Source organism: Heloderma suspectum, chromosome 6, assembly GCF_057233095.1.
Source record: "Heloderma suspectum isolate Gila_16-S chromosome 6, 16-S_ref, whole genome shotgun sequence".
NCBI classification, from domain to species: Eukaryota; Metazoa; Chordata; class Lepidosauria; order Squamata; family Helodermatidae; genus Heloderma; species Heloderma suspectum.
The window spans coordinates 10,422,407-10,442,384 of NC_139463.1; the positions used below are offsets into that span (position 1 = coordinate 10,422,407).

At 43.8% G+C, this 19,978-nt stretch overlaps 1 protein-coding gene across 14 annotated transcripts in view; it reads right to left on the reverse strand.

Moving 5' to 3' along the window:
* The window catches only part of LOC146340454 (uncharacterized), a 246,280-nt gene that overhangs the window by 36,593 nt on the left and 189,709 nt on the right, over nt 1-19,978 (reverse strand). For 6 of the 14 annotated variants that reach the window (XR_014783707.1, XR_014783702.1, XR_014783698.1 and 3 more), the window contains 3 exons: nt 15,125-15,160; nt 6,967-7,043; nt 6,415-6,494 (listed from right to left, as the gene is read on the reverse strand). Coding sequence is in view for 2 of the 14 variants with exons in the window: in XM_084803603.1 (XP_084659729.1) it covers nt 6,419-6,494; nt 6,967-7,043; nt 15,125-15,160 (189 nt within the window). In the remaining 12 variants the exon portion in view is untranslated. Of the gene's footprint in view, nt 1-6,414; nt 6,495-6,966; nt 7,044-9,329; nt 9,402-9,707; nt 9,882-15,124; nt 15,161-19,978 lie in introns of those variants that run through there. The other 8 variants (XR_014783700.1, XR_014783705.1, XM_084803603.1 and 5 more) reach the window with 4 other exon arrangements.

Consider the following 19,978-nt stretch of genomic DNA (forward strand, 5'->3'; position numbering starts at 1 on the left):
CCTATCACGGCTGACTTTGGAAATCTAGCCGTGATAGGCTACGTAAATCGTTATGTAGCCTATCACGGGTGGTTGTTGTTTTTTTTTTCTTTCCTTTTTTATTTTGCAATGACAGCGGTGGCGGCCGGTCAGAAGACCGGCCGCCGCCGCCACCCCCGCCGAAACGCTGCCGGGACCCGCCGCCGAGAGGGACATTCACACGAGGTAAGTCCCATCCCGGGGGGGCGGGGGGCTGGCGAAGAATTTCACCAACAATTTCAGGGGGCCGAATGCGTTGGCATTCGGCCTCCTGGAGATTCATGGAGAAATTCTCCGCCATCCCTACGAACGACGGTACAGAGAACTGGCCACAAACTGCGGAAGTCAAGTGGCACGGAAGGTAAACAATTTGCACATCCCTAAATTCCAGGGGCTTGTGAATGGCGGAACAGAGCACTGGCTGCAAACTGCGGAAGTCAAGCTGCACTGAAGGTACCGAATTCGTACATCCCTAGGGATGATCTGCTCCAGGAGTAGTAAACCACCGTGCAAACAAGCATCAATATGATAATCAAGCAGGATCACATTTCAAAAGTGTGGTTTGGGACCTGCCTTAAGACATCAATCGTTCATTAAAAAAAAAAGTGGGGAAACCCACTCATTCTTAGCAAATCCTCTGCCAAGAAACAAGTGGAAAGTCCTGTCCAATTTCAAACTGACTTCAACAAAACAGCCAAGCCTAGTAGCATCACACTACGTCAACATCATAAAGAGAAATCCCTGGAAAGCATGGATCCAAGGAAAGTGAACGGCGCTCTTAACTTTGTCCCAATCCTAACACGTTCAAGGAAAAACACCCATGGAGTCCAGTGCTACAAGGAGAAATATTACAAGACATACTATCAAGTGGTGCTTGCTAAATAGCAGAGAGGGAGAAGAGAGAGACCCCAGCTTGTTAAGGCCTGGTAAGCAGTGCTATAGTGGAACCACAGCTCACAGGGATGAAGCACCAGGACTTTTTTTATTACAAGGGATACTGACATCTGCTGCCACCCCCTCAGACCTCCCTGTTCCCTCTGAGGTTAGCTGCAATCCTCACAGTAGCTGGTGGGGAATGCATTTTCCCAGCAACAATATATTATTATTCCATGTTGTGAAGCAAAGTATTTTGGCCTGGCTTGGTCTTGAAAGGGTAATTAAGAGCCATTAGCTTAAAAAAAACACCTGCTGCTGGCGGAGATGAAAAGTGCTACCACTGGTTTGCTGATGTGGATCAATGCAGTTGCCTATGTTTTTGGACTCTCCTTGAGGGGGTGGCTAGGGGGACCATCATGATGAGTGGCTGTGCTTCAACCTTTAACACTCCACCCCTGCCTGTAAGGCATCAGCCAAGTTTTGATGGAAGGTTTTTTCTTGCATGTAAAGGGGGGGGGGACCCAACATCCCACAGACAGTGGGGTGAAGGCTCCTGTTCCTTCCACGACTCCATGAAAGTCACAAAAGTTCATGCTGATAGCAGAACCCAGCATCCTTAGGACCTCACCCACTTCCATTGGGAACAAAAAGAGGTCTGCCCATTCATAGGGTTCAACAGCATGTGAGCAAAGTTTGGTGAAATCTCCAGAGTCAGGATTTTCAGTGACTGACAGGGTGTGGGGCTAAAGTCTAATTTGGCAAACTCAAATGCAGATGCCACGTGCATGATTTGTAGAGGTTTCAGAATTCAGGGTTTCATTGGCACATCGTTTTGATTTGATAGGTTTTGTGTTTGGTTTTTAGCAGCTCCTCACAGCTCTCGCCCATGGGTGTCATCCTCTCTACATGTGGTCAAGTTTGTTTATTAATTGTTTACAACATTTGTATGCCACTCCATATCTAAACACATTCTGGAGTGGTGAAACATGATATTCAAATTATACTTCAAAAAAACACAGAGCACCAATAAAACTGAGGCTGGTTAACCAAGGAAGGCTTCCTGGGAAAGAGCTGTTTTCAGGAGGTGCCCAAAACAACCCAGCGTTGCCGCCTGCCTGACCTCCAGAGGCAGGGAGTTCCATAGGAGGGGAGCCACTACCAGCCACCACAAGCACTGGGTGGAGAATGGGCAGGCAGGATTTGGGGTGGGCTGGCCTCCCTGACCACTGGACGTTCCCTTTTTTAATAGCTGGGAAAGGATCACTTGTATGGGACAAGAAGGCATTTCACACACTGAAACTGATCTATAAGCCATTCCCACAGCCAAGGGATGTCTGGCAACTGTAATTCTGCGAGGAGAGCTAGGGATTGTCCCCTCAAACTTCCCAGGATCCTTAAGGGGAAGCCATGACAGCTAAACTTGTATAAAACCAATACACATTTGTGGTGTAGAATAATTTGCCACCTGAAGAAGAAAAAAACCCCTTCCAAACCCATATTTGACATGATCTCAGTAAGTCTTCCATTCAAAGAGATTTCTGAAACCCTCCTAGGAGCAGATCAGACAGGGATTTGGGAGCACTTTGTTACAGCTCCTGAGGTCTTTCTCAAAAAGCAGCTGTGTGTGTGTGTGGGGGGGGTGAGTTGGACTGCGGTTGCAGTGTGGGAGGAGGGCATTTTATCACTCTGCCTCCACCCCTGCTGCAGCCCTGGCTTAAACCAACCCCCTCCCTCCTCCATAAAGCTATGATTAGCCATGGATGGGGAAAAAGGCCTGGGTTAGCCATGGATGGGGGAAAAGGCCTGGGTTAAGCTAACAGCAGCTTGTGTGGGGGAGAATTTGGGCTGACTGGTGGTGATGGTGGTGTGCATGTGTGTGTGTGTGGGGGGGGTTCTAACATTTTGTCCCCACACCCTGGCCTTGATACATACACACACACACACACACACACACACACACACACATGGCCTTCAGGAGGCCACTTTTTGAGTTTGACCTTCTAGTGGAGAAGCCAACAGAATGGCTTGTTTCACCAAAACATGGTTTTCTTGCTGTCCAGAAGGGAATGCAGCACAGGGGGGGCAGCTGTAGCTCAGTGGTAGAACCCCCGCTTTGTATTCAGAAGGTCCCAGGTTCGATCCCCAGCATTTCCAGGTAGGGCTGGGAAAAGTTCCCATCTGAAACCCTGGAGAGCTGTTGTCAATCAGCATAGACAATGGAGGGCTAGATGGACCAAGGATCTGACTCAGTATAAGGGAACTGCCCTATGTTGCACATCTTGGATTAAAGTCAGTTTCATTCCATTTGGGCTCTTGTGTGAAGCCATAACCAGAACAGCATTTTAATTGCTCAACAAGATTTGCACCACTAATTGAAATACTGCTGTGCCGAACGGAGGGGGAAGAGAAAAGAGTGGTAATAGCAAATCTGGGGGTGGGTGGGGGGTGTTCTTGTTGCCATTTTTAAAGCATTAGACATTTTAATTTTTTAAATCCACATTTTGTGCACTGGCCAAGCAGACACATACCTATAGATACAAGCTTGTGTAGGATAGGAGCACAAGTTCGGATCTACGGGTTTGTGGCAACTGGCATGAAGATCTTCTTTTTTATAATAAAAAGAAATAACCCACTTCTGAAAGCGAAAACACAAACCTGTTAGAAATAGCAAAAGTTCACTCTTAACATTTTCAAGGTACTTAAGAAGCAAAAGCACCAGCGGATTATTTATTCTGAATGCCATCATGGGAAACGACAGATTGCTCCTATTCCAGAAAAGGTCTAAAAGATATTATTAAAGTCTAAAATGTATCTAATCAATCAATTTATATCCACCAAACAAATAAACAAACAAACTGGAATAATATCTGGCCTTCCCTCCAGCTCATTTCCTCAGCCATTGCACTATACCACACAACCTCTTCCTTAACCCCATTAAAGCCCTCTTCATCACTGTTTTTGTGACTTCACCAAGTTTCCAAACAAGACTTCTGCACACAGACCAGGCCTTTCCTATTAATAGTTTAGATAGGATGTTCTGGTGCTCTGGAGCGTCACACCGCAAACACAACGAACCAAGCACTGAAGTACACATAGCTAAGCTGGTCAAAGCAAAATGTATCAGTGGTGCCTTGGCTTTTTCTTATTAAGTTAGGAGTTTCCAGGAGGAGTGTCTCAGAACATTAGATTTTAAGCCCCAGTGCTGGCTCCAGGTTTTTGATGGTTCTTGGGCAAGACACCCCCAAAGCCACCCCCACCCTGCTTCAGTGAGTCCACCTTCTCGCCGCCATTGTTACCAGCTGCTCTTGTTCCTCTCTCTCATCATTGCCACCACTTGCTTGCTTGGCAGGCAGAGAGCCAGGGAGCAAGCAGGCCTTAGCATCTCCTGCTCCTCCTTCTCACCACCTCTGTTGGCTGGGTCAGAGAAAGAGACAGGTGAACAAGCAGGTTGCATTGGTAAAGAGGAGGTGCAATCCCAGGGGCTCTCGTCAGTGGGCTCCTGCTGGGATGTGTGCTCTCAGCAGGTGCTGAACCACATTTATCCTTGATGCTGGCACTGGAGAGCCCCTTGGAATATGGACCTGTCATACCTTTTCATGTGCAGAGTGCCATGCATATATGAAATATATATGGCCTGCCATGCTATATGAAACAATAATAACAATATTAATGATGATGATGACGACGACGACGACGATGACAAAGAAGAAGTGAACCTTTACCAAGCACTAGCCATGCTGGCGGGGAATGATGGGAGCTGCAGTCCAACACACCTGGATGGCATCAGGTTGGGAAAGGCTGCTCTAGAATCTTGATTAATGTGGGTGCATATGGTGGGGATTTTAATTGTGAAAATAGTGATGGGGATATTCTTTTTTTAAAAAAATCCTCCCACGGTTCTGCTGTCCTAATCTGAATCCCACCCCCATCCCCCATTCCATGATCAATATAACACTTAAAAAAAAAAAAAGACAAGACAAGTGGGAGATATATTTTCTGGATCTCTCCAAGTAACCTAACACAACAGACTGAAGGTGACACTACATAAAGTGTTGCTACATGAAGTTTCATTTTTGAGTTTCTAAATTCCACGCATTGTTATATTTCACTTTATTTTCATCCAGAGAGGGAATTGTCTGTAGCAGCCCCCCACCCCACCCCCAAAATCAAACATCCAAACTGGATAGATTTTCACACTAGGGCTATTTTAAAGAAGCATCTTGTCACCGAAAGTCAGACATTTATTTTACTTTAAACACACACACACACACACACACACACACACACGGTTATTACATACAAATACCTGGGGAAGATTGGGATACAAATACTATATCAGCTCTACCTGCTATTTCATGGCATTTACTCATGGAAAAAGATGTGGTACCTCACCCCCACAGAGCTTGAGTGTTTTGTAAAGAGACGGCAGGAGCATCATTTTAGAAGGACTGGTGTAAAAGGTTGGCAGGGGAGGAGGGAAAAAGTGAGATTTAGAAGGGATTTATTGGGAAGCCATATTATAGGAAGAGGTCACATGGCTCTTCATCTAGCAAATCATAAATCAAATTAATCTTCCCTTTGTCTTGGTCACAATTCTATTGAGCCACAAACTTTTATTTTTATTTTTAAACAGCCTAAAATTTGTAAGACCCATCCCTCTTCTTGTGCGAGACAGACAAATGCAGGGCTAAACAGAGTCATTCACCAAAGCTAATGATGCCTTTGAAGGACATGTCTAAATACCTGGAGAGATTGCTGAAACATATTCAGAAATGAACCTTATACACATTGCACCCATACCTGGTACGAAGTGTGAAAGAAGAGGGGTCATAGACTCAAAACCTCTCCTCACTACCTCCAAATGATGAAATATACAATAGCAGTTAGCTCTGAGGAATCTTGAGAACAAAGAAACAATGGCTGAAAATTCATAACACGGGCAACTGAACAAACTGAGTTCATGATACTTTGGAATGTAGCCATCATTAATGGAGTAACCCTTAATCAAGCTATTACTGATCATGTAAAGTAATCTTGGATTTCCCCCTGGTAAGTGTTAAAAAATAATGTATCACCTGAATGAACATCACTGCGAAACTATAAACATAGGCTCTTCACATATTTGGCACGAAATTTAACTAGGAATTCTGGGGGAAGAGAATTTGATTTAAAATAGATTGTAAAACAGATTCTCTTCCCCCTCTATACACTTTGTATCCGAAGTTTCAACATCAATTTGGGTCTCTCTGCAGTTTTCAACCAAACAATGTAGAATCTATTGCATATCTGATTAAAAGTGTTTTGCAGTCATTTTGTGTTTCAGCAGGAACAACAATTTGCATCTAGACCTATACCATCTAGACATTTAGGGCCTTTTGAAACATTAATATTAACAATTTGAAATGCATTCTTCCATAACGTCATTCTTATATTTCATAGAAACCAACCTATTAAAAATTCAACAAGAATATATTTATATAATTTGGGTGGGGGTGGGGGACTGGAACCAAAGTACTTTACCTACGCTTTGACAAATCAGGAAAATTTTCACTGGATGCAAGCCGCCATCTTGTTAGGCCCAAACCTTTGTCAAATGTATTCTAGGAAGGGGAAAAAAAGGTTTATTTTTATCTGTCCTTATATATTGGGTTCATATAGAAGGATGTGCTGAGTTTTTAAAAGGTCCATTTGTTGCACATCATTGTTTGAATTTCTAGCAATGACAATCCCCAAACAGTGAAGCAATATTTTAAAACTGAAGTCAATTATCTGTATCCATACACACAGACATACACACACACATACACACAAACCTCAGCTGGCCTCACTTCAAAAATAAGGTGCTACATTTCAGAACATAAACAATAACATACATTTCTTGCAGGCTTGAAGACATTGGAAAATTGTGCTAATTTGAACACCACCCAAATTAGCATCAGGAGGGGAACAGCTGCAATAAATATATCACACATTAGGTAGCTAGTTAATTATGGACATCAAACTCCTAAAAATCTAGGGATGGTGAGGATGCAAATAAATTTGAGAAAAGGTAATAAGACAGAGAAACATTACCTGTCTCCATATTGGCTCATCAAATCTCCACTGTAACTTTTTGACTCTTAACACTGATAGAAGAATAATTGCTCCAGCTGCCAAGATAGATAAAAAAGGGGGGTGGGTGGAAGAAATCCTCAATTGAGGTGCTTTTGCAAATGCTATTCTCTCTGTGCCCCAGCAGGATTCTTGGCTCCCAGTCCAAGCTTCTTTCTCTTGCCAAGTTTTCAAAATGCCGGTTTTGCCTTTCATTTTATTGTTCCTTTCACAACCACTTAAAAACCACACAGCTGCTAACAGAGGGGGAAAAAATAAGGGAAAATATTTCAATTTTGCTTTGAAGACCACCCCTGGGACCAAAATCAACGGACACCTACGAAGATGTTTGGGGGCTCTTATATGCCGGACCCTGGGATTTTTTCTTATGAATTGATGGAGGATGCCAGTCAAAGACCAGGAGAAACTAAAATGTCCGAATTTGTTAGCCACCATAGTTCCATGAAGGGAGCTATGGGGGAGGCGGCTTGTGTGTGCCCATTTTTACGCACTCGTTTCCCATTGCATCTTCCTTAAAGGACAAAGCTTAAAGCCAAAACAAAGGTAGTGTGTGTGTGTGGCGGGGGAGGTTTTGCTGTTTCCTTTTAAAATGCAGCTTATAGGACTTCTGGCAATCTTAAACCCACTGCGTTTGCCTTTGCGAATGGCACACCACAAGAATTAACTGCAGCAAGGAAGTCATTCTCAGATCACATTTTGGAAATAGAAAGTTGTTTAAATGCAGTTGGTGACTGTAAGTGAAACAATATCCTTAAAAAAAGAAAAGAAAAAGAAAAATGGAAAAAAATGTATTTAAAAAATTCAACATAGCAACCAAATTGAAAAGACTGCTGGTGGTGAATTATCTATGATCAAGTAAACTAGTTTATGTGTTTGTTTGTTTTTTCATGCTCAATGATACAATGAACAGCCATGGAAGATTTATAGCAATGGGTGACCCTTGATGAGAAATCTACATTTTCTATATGAATTTTGACCACAAATGTCTATTTGATTATACAAAGATCAAAAGATATATAGCTATATTGATATATCTTAATAAAGAAATGTGTGTGATGTTCTTTTTTAAAAGCATAAGCCACATATATAGGCACATTTATAACAAATCATATTGTTTATACATAAATAATTAGATGCTGGGGTATGTGGATATAGATAGATAAGATAGTATATTCAGTGTAAGGCAATGTTTATGTCATATAATTTTAAACTTCCATAAATTCAGTGAAATCAGGAATAACATTATAAGAAATAATAAAGTCATTTTGTTCTAAAAACTGTTGAACCATCTTCAGGTTTGGGAAGTTGACCGTCTTATGTTTCTATGGAAAACAAAGACTCTATTTCTATTTTATTTTTTATGAATGGAAACTGATAGAAAAATGACACCTAGAATGACTTTAGTGACAGCATAAATAGTCCTATTGGGACGATAATACTTAAAAATTAAGATGCACAGATTAAGCGGAGAGAAGGAAGGCAGAATCTAGAGTGGAAGCATGAAGTGTACAATCTGAAAAATCAGATGGCAGGATCTTTGATTTCCTCCACTGAAATGAATTGATCTGCTGCAACACTGCAATTTGTGTGCCAAAAAAACTTTTAACTCTTGCAGGCTCAGGAAACCAACAACAACACCCTTTGTTTTTATTTTGAAGCTGTACTACTCCAAAATAGTTAGATGGTTAGATATGGAGAGTAGACGGAGCAGACATACATGTATTTGTATAGTAAAATACTTTTTAAAAAAACGTGGAGGGATGAGTGGGAGTAATCCAGTGAACACATGCGATAGACACAAAAGAGCCACAAAATGGAGAGCATCCACATTTCATTTGAACTTCTACTGTATAAAGAACATGATTCTTGTTCGCACAATGTTGCCAGAAATTTGGAAGGGCGGCAAAAGGGCCTTCAGCCTTCGCAATGCTACTCGTGAGTGAGGGAGCTCAATGCCAAACCCATCAGAAACACCTTTTCAGCAGAAAAAACACACGCAATGATAATAATAAAAGAAATAAAATAACATATCCTCTGATCTCATCCATTGCAAACATCCACTTACCGAGAATGTCTTAACAGCATTTCAAACAGAAAAACCGCTTTTGCTAAATATTATCACCAAGTTTCTTTTTTTAACAGAGGAAGCAAAAAGCAAAATGAAACATGGTAAAAAAAAAAAATCCCTTTAATGAAAAAAAAATCATTTTTTAAAAAAAGTTATGGTTTTCACAGAAAATATTTTCTGACTTAATAATATTCATACAGTATATATATATATATATATATATATATATATATATATGTCTAGAGCCCTCACCCACCTTTCTAAACTCCGCTGCAGTTTTCCTTAAACTGCTCCTTGCTCCAATGTGGAGTCTCCTTAACTACGGAATGACAAGCAACATCTGTTTGTATGGAAGCCAAAATCAAGTCCTCAAAAAAATGGCTTGGTTTCTTTATATTTCTCTCTCTCGCACTCTCTCTTTGGAGAGCTTTTCCCTTTTTAATGTTTTTTTTTTTAAATGCAGAGCAAGATTTTGAAAGCCTCTCCAGTGAAGCAGTAACTGTTTCCCTTGAGACATTTCAAGATATAACATTTCTAGGGTACTGCATTTCCTACACTGAAATCAGATTTATCCCCCACAGTATTAACATAGTAATATGGAACTTCCCCCCCCCAAAAAAAAAAATCAACATACCTTTATCACTATCAAGCCACTCCCTCCTATAGGGGTTTATTCTTCAGTTGTCAAGTTAAAAAAAATGTGGGAGGGGTAGAAGAGAAAAAAATGGGAGGGGTTTTGTGGGGAGAGAGAGAAAGAGAGAGAGAGAGAGAGAGAGAGAGAGAGAGAATCCTGCCAAGAATGATTCTCTTTTGTTTTACAAGTTCTGTTCTAAAAATAATATATATATTTTTTAAAAAAACCCAATAAACCCAAATACGTTTACAGTACAAATAGCAGGCTGCAGCAGATTTTATAATGTGTCGAGAAGGGGAAAAGACTGGGGCAGGGGAGAATATCTGTTTCAAATGGGAACAACTGGGAAGATCTCAACTCTGTAGTGGTTGTTTTGAATGAAAAGTTCACACACACACACACACACACAATTTCCCTGGGGTTGGGGGGACCTACTCTCAAGCAACTAATTTAATCCAGTAATTGAGCCAAAGAACATGAAGCTATCTGAGAAATAGAACTGTTTCAGAATGAAAGGGACATTTTATTAAATGGGTGGTTTGGGGGAGATCCACACGCAACACACACACACACACACACGCCCACCCCTCCCCACCATTTTTAAAAAGATGTCAGACAAGTTGCTAAGGAGACTTGCACAAACTCTGAGCACCAGCACAATTTCTTGCCCTTTCCCCTCAATATTCCATCTCGTATTCTGATCACGCTCCACTGCGACACTGCAGCACCAATCCATTGCATTAATCTTGGCCTTTAACGTGCTGACTGGCAAAGCAAACTGTGTGTATATATCATCTTTCAAACTTAACAAGTTAAGAGAAAGACATGTTCAGGAAGGGAGAAGCAGAGGGGAAAGGAGTGGGGTAAAAGAGGTGGCAGGGGTGGTGGAGGAGATTGCCTTAATGTTGAATGTATATATATATATATATATATATATATATATATATATATATATATATTTTAAGGAGCCAAGCTTAATAAGGGAATAAAAAGGAAGTGTTACATGGGCATATGTTGAATGCTGAAAGCGTCCCTAAGCTTCTCTCTCTCTCATTCTCTCTCCTAGTTATAACAAGATCCTGCATTCTCTGGCAGATGTTGAAAGCATCTGAATTGCTGCCAAATCTGACAATGTAGAACTCCTCAGCCTGTATCACTAGCATTTTTCTCTACTGCAAAGTGTATCTCCTTCTCCCAGCACAGAAAAGCTGGACATATAATACACATTGTAAAAAAAAAAAAAAACCTTAGAAAAAACTAGCAGCTTTCCTGTTTCTATTGTAGAGTCATGTTGGCCCTTGAGACAGAAGAGGGGGGCATTTACTGTAAAAATCAAAGAGCGTCAAGTCCAAGAACCCAACGATGGACATTTCAGAGGCAAGGCATTGATGCCTTGTCTGACAAACCTTTCCTCTCCTTGTCAAACACCTCCAGCAATAGGAATATCAATGCTCAGAAAAGGATAAACAGTTGGATTTCTTGGATTTCTTTCTTTTCTTTTTCTTTTTTAATAAGTATGTCCGGGACTGAAATTAACATTTTCTTTCAATACACAGTCACAGCCAGCTTCTCTTTTCTTTCTTTCTTTCTTTCTTTCTTTCTTTCTTTCTTTCTTTCTTTCAGCTTTTCTCCCCCCACCTCTCTTTCTTAACAATGTTGTGTGTCAGGAATTCTTAATTTTCCCTTTCATTGGTGGTCGAATAGGGAAGTAGCCCTGTGAGCTCCTGGGGTAACTATATAGCAAGGTTTTGCTTAAAAAAAAGATGTTGCCCCCTCCTCCGGGCTAGTCTGCCTACTTCCAAGCTCAAACTTATTCTATTAAAACCCCTTTCAAACATAATGTTTTAATAATGCTACACCCTCAAAAGTTTTATTTAGCAGAATTCCCCAGCTCATCCTCAAAATGAAAACAAGAGACCCTTGCATAATTGCTTTTCAGCCAAATATCTTACTAGAGCAAAGGAGTATTGGAGTGTGCCCAGACCAGCACCCTCATTGCATTTCATCTCATTTAAATGTTTGTTCCCCACAATCCCATGGCTAATTTCCATGCATGCTTCCTCCTCCTCCTGTTGCAATTGCAGGCTTTGTTTTATTCATTTCTGTCACTAAACGCTCATGTAGTTGCATCCACGGCCCCAAACTCTCCTACATAAATGGGTTTCAATGCACCAGAAAATGAGGAATAATCCTAAAAGGGGAAACTAAGTAGCAGGTTCCTGGCACATGGACTTGGAGCATATTGCGTGCATGCACAAGAGTTGATTGCTCACGATGACCTACACAAGGGTGTTGCCTGCCTATTTCCTTCATGGAGGGACATTTCCTGCTTGGAATTGTATAGCATTTGAAGAGCTCCTTCAAGAGAATTGCAGGTGTTGAAGACAATGCTATCCTCTCCTCACCAAAGCTCTATTCTCCCAGCGGTAGGTCTTGCATCCTCCTATTCTTGCCTCATTTTGCTAGAACTGTATTGATATCAAGAAACCTTATGCATACAGAAAGCTGTAAGCCATCGAAGCCAAGCACTACTAGAGATACTTTTAAACTAAACATTGCAGAAGTGGCCTTCTGCATGCAACACATGAGCTTTACCACAGTGTGCCTCCACTAAGGGCTTGATTCAAGGGCTAGTTAATACATGCCTTTTTTTCTACACATAAAGCATCTCAGTGAAGGGGCAGGGCAGTGACATATAGCCCAGAACCTAGAGGCACAAATCTTATCTTCATCCAAAAAGGCCTTGAGAATTTTGGAGATCCTCTCCTTAGGCCACCCTTGCCCAACCTGGTGCCCTCCAGAAATGCTGGAATGCAACTCCTAAGACTGTCCCAGGAATCTGTACCTGCTCTGCTCGAAGACTGGCAATGAAGATAGGGAAGCATCACTTGTGGGCATGGATGCTCCCTTCATCACCAGGCCTGGTGATTATCTCCCCTCCATTGTCCTCAAATGCCTGTGACTCCTCTCTAGAAACTTCCTCAGTTCCTGACATCCCATCTTCACTGCCACAGCCAAGGTGCTGCTGCCGAAGCCGAACACACTTCAGGGCTGGTAGGAGGTGGATCCACAATTGCACAACTCCCTGCAACAATAGTTAAGTCTTGAATAGACTGTTGACTGAATGGCCTTGGAGTGACACTCAAAGTTGCCTTAGCTTGAAAAGCAGTTGCCCTGTGATCTATCCTTGGTCCTGATGTCTGCTCTTCCTGACCTTCTGATCTTGGGTTTACCTGCTCCTTTCTGCTCCCTACTATGGATAATTCCACCACACCCTTTCTTAGGCTGATAGTATGAACCAAACTGCCCTCTCCTTCTGCTGTATGACAGCTTGCCATGGTCTTTAGCCTTGAACAGGAGGAAATGACGCTTCACAGCAAAATCCCTCTGCTCCACTCCACCATGGCTCCAGTTTAGACAGGCAAAGGCAGTTAGAAGCAGCTGGAAAGGTGAAGAAAACAGCAGCCTCCACCAGTTTGAATCTCTGGGAGATTCTGTGTTGTAATTGAGCCCCTCCCACTTTCAAGTCAACACCACATGCACTACGAGCATCAAGAGATGGTCTGAAGATGTCCAGTGTATCTGCCAAAGCTCCTACGTATGCGTGCTCATAAAGTTTGAATGCGAGATTGCGGATATGACTAGATAATGATCTGAAGGCATATGAAACAGTTCTAATGCTGAAGCTAAGCAGGTCTAAGCTCCTTGGGTGGGAAACCACCTGGGAACCAGATGCAAACTGCTCTGAACATCTTAGAGGAAGGGCAGGGCAAATCTATTTTCCCCCACATGTACAGATATTCTTCTGGGCACTCCTTTGTTATGTATGGATGAAATACACATGTGTATTCAGGTGAGCTGTCATCCAGATCTAAATGAGAAGTGGCCTAGAGGGTTTGAAACCTCACCACAAGTAACTGAACTGAGTTGTGTTGCCAGTAGCATTCTGCTACACCAAAGAAATGTTTTCCCACAATTACTGGATTCTTAGATTTCTTAAGGAAAACCAAGGCAATAAAGAATTCCCTGGAAAAAATGGTTAGAAACTGGCGAATACCAGACTACCGCTGGTGAATATTCCATTACTGATGAGTCTGTCCTCTAACTCTGGTCTCCTTTTGTTATGCATCTGAACTTTGGACAATTTTCAGCCCCAAACCATGAAATAAAATGTAAAGAAAGAGTGGGAGGGGGGGACATGATGCAGAGGAATGTATGTATGGAATTATTTGTGGGGAGCAGATGGACCTTACCGTTCCAGCAAGGGGTAGGGGCTTTGTACCTTTCTCCTCTTTTTCCTTCTTTTATTTTAACCATCTTCGTGTGTGTGTGTGTGTGTGTGTGTGTGTGTGTGTATACTTTGAAAAGCTGCTAATAGTAGTAAAATTCTGGCAGTCACTGATACCATTCTCTGGGAAGGTCACATCTCTGGTCAGATCATTTTAAATATTTCAAATTTAAATGAAAAAAAAAATAAAAAAGCAAGCAAGCAAGCAGAGTAGAACACTTCCCTTCCTCCAAAACTATTTTTGGGGTTGAATCACAAAATCTGCAATGAAGGCCAAATGTTCACCCACAATTTGCCACCTGCGAATGGGGTGGTGAACTGGGGGTGGCCGTATCAACCCACCCTTCAACTATCTGCTTGCAGTTAATGTCAAAAATTGGCCCCAGTCTGTACAAACCTAATGACACTTGCCTGTGCCATATATAATATTTCACAAATCACAGTGGGAAGAGCTACAGGAAAAAAGCAGAGATGTCTTCTCTACCATACAGACATGGTAGGGCAAAGAGAAACCCTTCTCACCTTTGGTGTCTTCCTGAATCTGACTCTTGGGTGGATAGTCTTGTAGTTGCTGAATGGAAACGTCAAATATCCAAGAAGAATTTTTGCTAGTCATATCAAAATCTTCTGGTATTTGAAATGTTGCAGATGCTTCTGCAGAGGGGGAGCTCTACTGATCGTAGTGGGCATGTCTACCCCAGAGGCCTCATTTACACGTGAAGAAAGTTCTGAAGGCATAAATCTAACACCACCACTGTTCCTGCTGGCAGTGTTCCAACTCGTGAGAGGCAGCAGTAGGTCCCAAAACCTATTGGCGGGATGGGGATGGCTTTGGGTCAGCTGGATCCAAGACCTTCCATTCCCCTCTGAGGCACCAGGATCAGGCCCATTACCTACAATAGCCTTAGGCTGGCATAGGTATTTTCCTTCCCATCGGTTTCAATTGCAGGGGTAAGGAGAATCTCTGGGGTGGGGTGGGGGTTGGAAACAACAGGAAACTGTCCTGGCTGCTTCTGCACTACCTGATCTCTGGGATGCCATGATGGCTCCACGACAGGTCTCCCCTTCTGCCCCACTTGGGTTTGCTCTCTAGGTGGATTTGCCAAGTAGCAAAAGATGTTCTACTTACCCATTGTTTTGAAATCTGCTTCTGGGATCCATGTGCCTAAAAAACAACACAAGCAATCCACATGAACTCATGAGAACTAGTTAGTCTACAAGAAAATGTCAGGAAGAGAGTAACTCAAAGGAAGAGCCCAATCAAAAGGCACCAATTAAGAGCTTTTCTACATGAAGTTGTTAATCTGCTGTATCTGCTTTCGGTTTCATAGCAGAACTGAGATCCGAGCACTACATGAAGAGTGTTTCTTTTCTTGCTTTTCTACTACATAATTTCAAGGTGGCACTGTGGTATATTGGAATAGCACACATAAATATGCAAAAAAGTGGTTTCTTTCATTTTCATAATTAAATGCCACATTTTTCCTGCGCTAAAAAAACTTGCCAGAAGTGCTCGTCGGACGTTCACAGTTCACAGATGTGACACTGCAGGGTCACGACATCATCTAAAGAACCGATAAACAACCATGAGTAGGAAATGACGAGTGCATGATAACTACCTCGTGTAGAAAAGCCCTAACTTTCCAAACTTGACACCGTCCAAAAATTACAAAGAAGGGAATAGAGCCCTGAAGCTATTCCCAATAGGGATGGATGGATCCATCTCCATCTGGGGCACAAGGGAGCTCGATGAGCTCCCCCCGACACACTTGTGCAGCCTGGAGCCACGTCGAGCCTTCCTGCTTGTGTCGCCCGCCCGCTGAACCATGTGAGCCACCCCTCCTCTCCGCTCCAAGGACTCCGGCAGTCAAGCCCTTGTGCTTTATGCACACAAGGGCTTGACTGCCAGAATCCTCGGCAAGGCGCACCCCCCAGCACTCTCGCCCTGGCCTCCTCCTGAGGAGGCCAGGAGAGGGAGCGCTGGGGTACCACCGAGGCTCCTCCAGCCTGCACCAATTGTCAAAGGCTTCCTTGATAGCCAGTGAAGGCAGGATGAGTTCTCCTTGACAGCATCCCCAGCTGATTGCTGAGCTCTGGGGTGCTCGGCATCTGGGTCCACCAGATTGGGGGGGGGGAGTCCATTGGACTCCACCCCATCTTCAGACTTCCACGCCATCCCCAATTGCCAATGGATGTCAGCTGTGCTAGTTCTAAATGACTGGTTTGGGGATCATAGCCACGGCAAACCTTAATGAAGGGCTACTGCCTTCATGCCCTCCTTGCGGGCTGCCTAAAGGCTTCTGTCTAACCACTGTGAGAAGCAGCAGGATTCTGCAGTGGATGAACATTCAGATCTGGGCTCTTCTTATGTGCTTATGAAGGGCTGAGAAACAACAACAGCCCAGTTTAAGGCAGACAGGAAGGACATGGTCCAAGCTGATGGAATACAGACAGTGCTCAAACTCCACCCTGTCTAGATGCAGTTATGGAGACACAAACAGAAAGGAGTACTGGCAGAAGAAAGAGGGGTTGGGAAAACCAAGGCTAGGGATATGAGGATTGTATTTAATCTGGTCCGCATGAGGTCCACAGACGGAGTTATTTTTTCCGGTCTGCTGTTCGCAAACCCTTGGACTCGCATTGTTTTTTTTCTCTCCCAGAAAAATATGCAAGTAAATTCGAAGAAGAAGCAACTTAAATTTGGTTGGGGGCGGGGCAGTATTGTGCCTACTTGTAATATAGTGCGTGTTACGTGTGTGTGTATTTGTGTTTTAGAATGAAGTCTCCTGTGTTGGTGTACTTCCTTGAATATCCATAGGAGGACTTGAGATCCTTTCATGGGCGTTCCCCTAAGTCTGCTGGCTGGGAGATTGCCCAAGCGTCTTTCTCAGATGGAGGAAAAGGGCTCTTTCCTTGAAAGATGCAGGCAGTCCCCAAGTCAGCAAACTTAGGGGAATGCCCATGAAAGAACCTCAAGTTCTTTTATGGGTATGGGAAGTGCACCAACACGGGAGACTTCATTCTAAAACAAACACACACACACACACCACTCACTACTGCTAAGCAGCACCATACTGCCCCACCCCCAAACCTAAATTTTGGAAATGGGAAATTGTGCGTCGGGGGGGAGGGGAGTCGAATGTCTGAGGCATCTGCTTGATCCACAGATGCCGATCCGGCAGGGAATTTGCAGACCAGATTGCAAGAAATCCGGACTCATTTGAGTCCGTTGCAGATTTCTCTGGCATCCCTAGCCAAGACTGAATTGAAAACCTCATCAGTGAGAGAGAGAGAGAACGATCTTGTGAGCTGAACATGGTCCATGGCTTGTCATGTGTTTGAAAAAAACCCTCCTCCTCCAGATCTGCAGTTCCAGCTAGCAGGGCGGGGAAGATCCCCTCGTAGGCTGCTCTACATGGCTAGTGGGCTATGTTTCACTTGGTGAGTCACAAACTGTACAGCCCTGGTCTCCGCAGGATATGTTGGGCCCAAAGGTGCCCTTCCGTGAATGGAATCAGTCCTTCCATTTCTGGAAGGGACTTGGATCCAGTGAAGCGTCTATGAACCAAAGTGAGGCAGAGATGCGATTGTTGATGATGGCTCCCCCTTCCCCCGGCAGCTCCCTGAGCCACCTTCCACCCTATTCTGGAGGGTCCCCCAACCCTCCAAACTGTAGTTCCAGGAATCATGAGCACCTGCTGGCAGAAGGGGAAGCTGAGACCTAGGAGCAGCCCATTCCATGAGTGCAACTCTGCTCACAGGACCGTGCTTCCAACCTGAAATCATTCTGCAACACTGGTCCTCAGTTTACTTGCATTCAAAATAAATGTAACTTGCTTCCAAATAAATGCATTTTTAGGTTGAGTCATAATCAGAAAAATATAAGGGCAAAGACAGTTATAGCCAAGTATTGCTGCTTGGCTACTTTTAAATATTTCTTTTTTTCGTTTTGGAGTGGCTTAGAACTGCACACATTTAAATGATTTAGAATATGCAAATGACCAGTGCCCTAGTATCCTCCCCCTTCCCTCTCTCTGGACGAAAGAGCAACGACAGGGACTCCAGCGGGGGCAGCAGGAAACAACTTCAGAAGTCAGCACTAGACAGGACTCATCTCACTCGTCTCTCCTTCAGCCTCTCCGCTCAACGGAGACAGCAACAGCCTTGCCGCAGTGTGGCTTTTGGCTTCGTGTCCTTCTGCAGCAGACAGTGCCTCAGCTCAGCCTGCAAAAACTAGGTCACCTGAATGTGTGCCTGCCTGCGCCTCTCAAATGATACCTCCCGCCGGCGTCTCATGCACCAGTGCTGGGTTGGGAATGACTCAGAAATAGCCTTGCTAACGCTTGTAGTCTGAGGCTGGGCTGGCACTGTCTATCCAAGTGCCCGTGTGTGTGTGTGTGTGTGTGTGTGTGTGCATGCGTGCGTGTGTGGAGTGGAGAGGGAGGTGATTATGTGCTTCTGGCAAGGTAGCTCGCACTTCTCCCTGCAGATGGAGCAGAAAGAAAGGAACAGATCATCCCTCATTGGGGATTGCTCTGTGGAGGATATACTTTGAGTTCACAGTCAGAAGGGAGGAGTATTGATTTCTTCTTCGGCTGCCAGAAGCCAAGACTGGAGGGCCATAATCAGGGCTGTGTGTGCATTCTGTGTATGCAGTCTGTGCCTTCCACCTAGGTGCAGAAAAGCGGCAGGGATTTGGTACTGGATCCTGAGAAATGCACTTTTAAAAATAAAACAGCGACAAAAACAAGTGTCTAGCCCTCATGGCTGTGAAGACAGGTGTGAAAGTGCGTGGGTTCATGAAATCTTCAAAGCCTAAGGGGGGAATCAATGCCTTGCATAGCTCATTGCCTCTCCCTATAACTAGCAGGATCATGATAAATTATGCTAAGGAAATATATGCCAATTGCTTAATTTGCATAATTTACACAAGTTATGTGTCCGGGTTTTCTTGGCACAGAATCTGGGTCTGCTTGGCACAGACAGCAGCTACAGAAGCAAGGCTCTTAAATGACGAAATATGATCATTCACAAGGGGCATTCCGGTGGGAAAAACTGTGGTCACCACCCACTGCCATGGCAATGACAATGGTGAAAGAGATCAGTCTGACTGGCTCACCTTCTACTTTCACCACCCAAATTTGGCTGAGAATTCTCTTCGGAGAACTTTCAGCCCAGCCTGAGAGGTTCACGGGACACTTTCCATCCACTAAATGGAAATACCAATTTGGTCACGTTTGTGAAATGTGAGGATGGATTTTCATTCTGTGTCTATTTTTCCATACGTCTGAGTCCATCCATACTAACTATGGGTAGGGATGGCACGGGTGCCCAATTCCATCTGGGCATCTGGTGGAACCGCCCCTGCCCGCACCCCTGAGCCCTGCTCACCAAGACCCTGCCCCTGCTCTCCCCATGCCGGCACCTGGCAAATGGTCTGCACTCACCCTGGCAGCCACAAAGTTGAGCTTTGTGGTCGCCATTTTTGAGAAATAAAATGGTGATCGCAAAAATGAACATTTTTGTATGCAAAAATGCACATTTCCGCAAATGCACATATTTGCATATGCGCAAAATGCACATTTTGCAAAAATGAACATTTTCGCACATGCACAAATGTGCGCATGTGCAAATGTATGCATTTTGCGCATGCACAAATATGCGCATTTTGCAATCAGCATTTTATTTTCCAAAAAATGGCAACCACAGAGCTTGACCGGGCAGCCAGGGTGAGTGTGGGCTGCTCGCTGAGCACGGGAGGGGTTCAAGCATGGTCCAGGGACTGGCAAGTGGGGGCAGGGGCTGGGTGGGTGCCCAGAGAACTCAGACAGGGGTGGGTTCGCACATCCCTACCTATGGGTGCTTTTGTAGAATACATTTGTCCCAGTTTTCATGGAACTCATCATTACAAAGATAATAAAGCATGGGTTGATAAAGCATGGGTCTTCCAGACCTAGAGATGCCACCCATTGTGGCTGAGTTT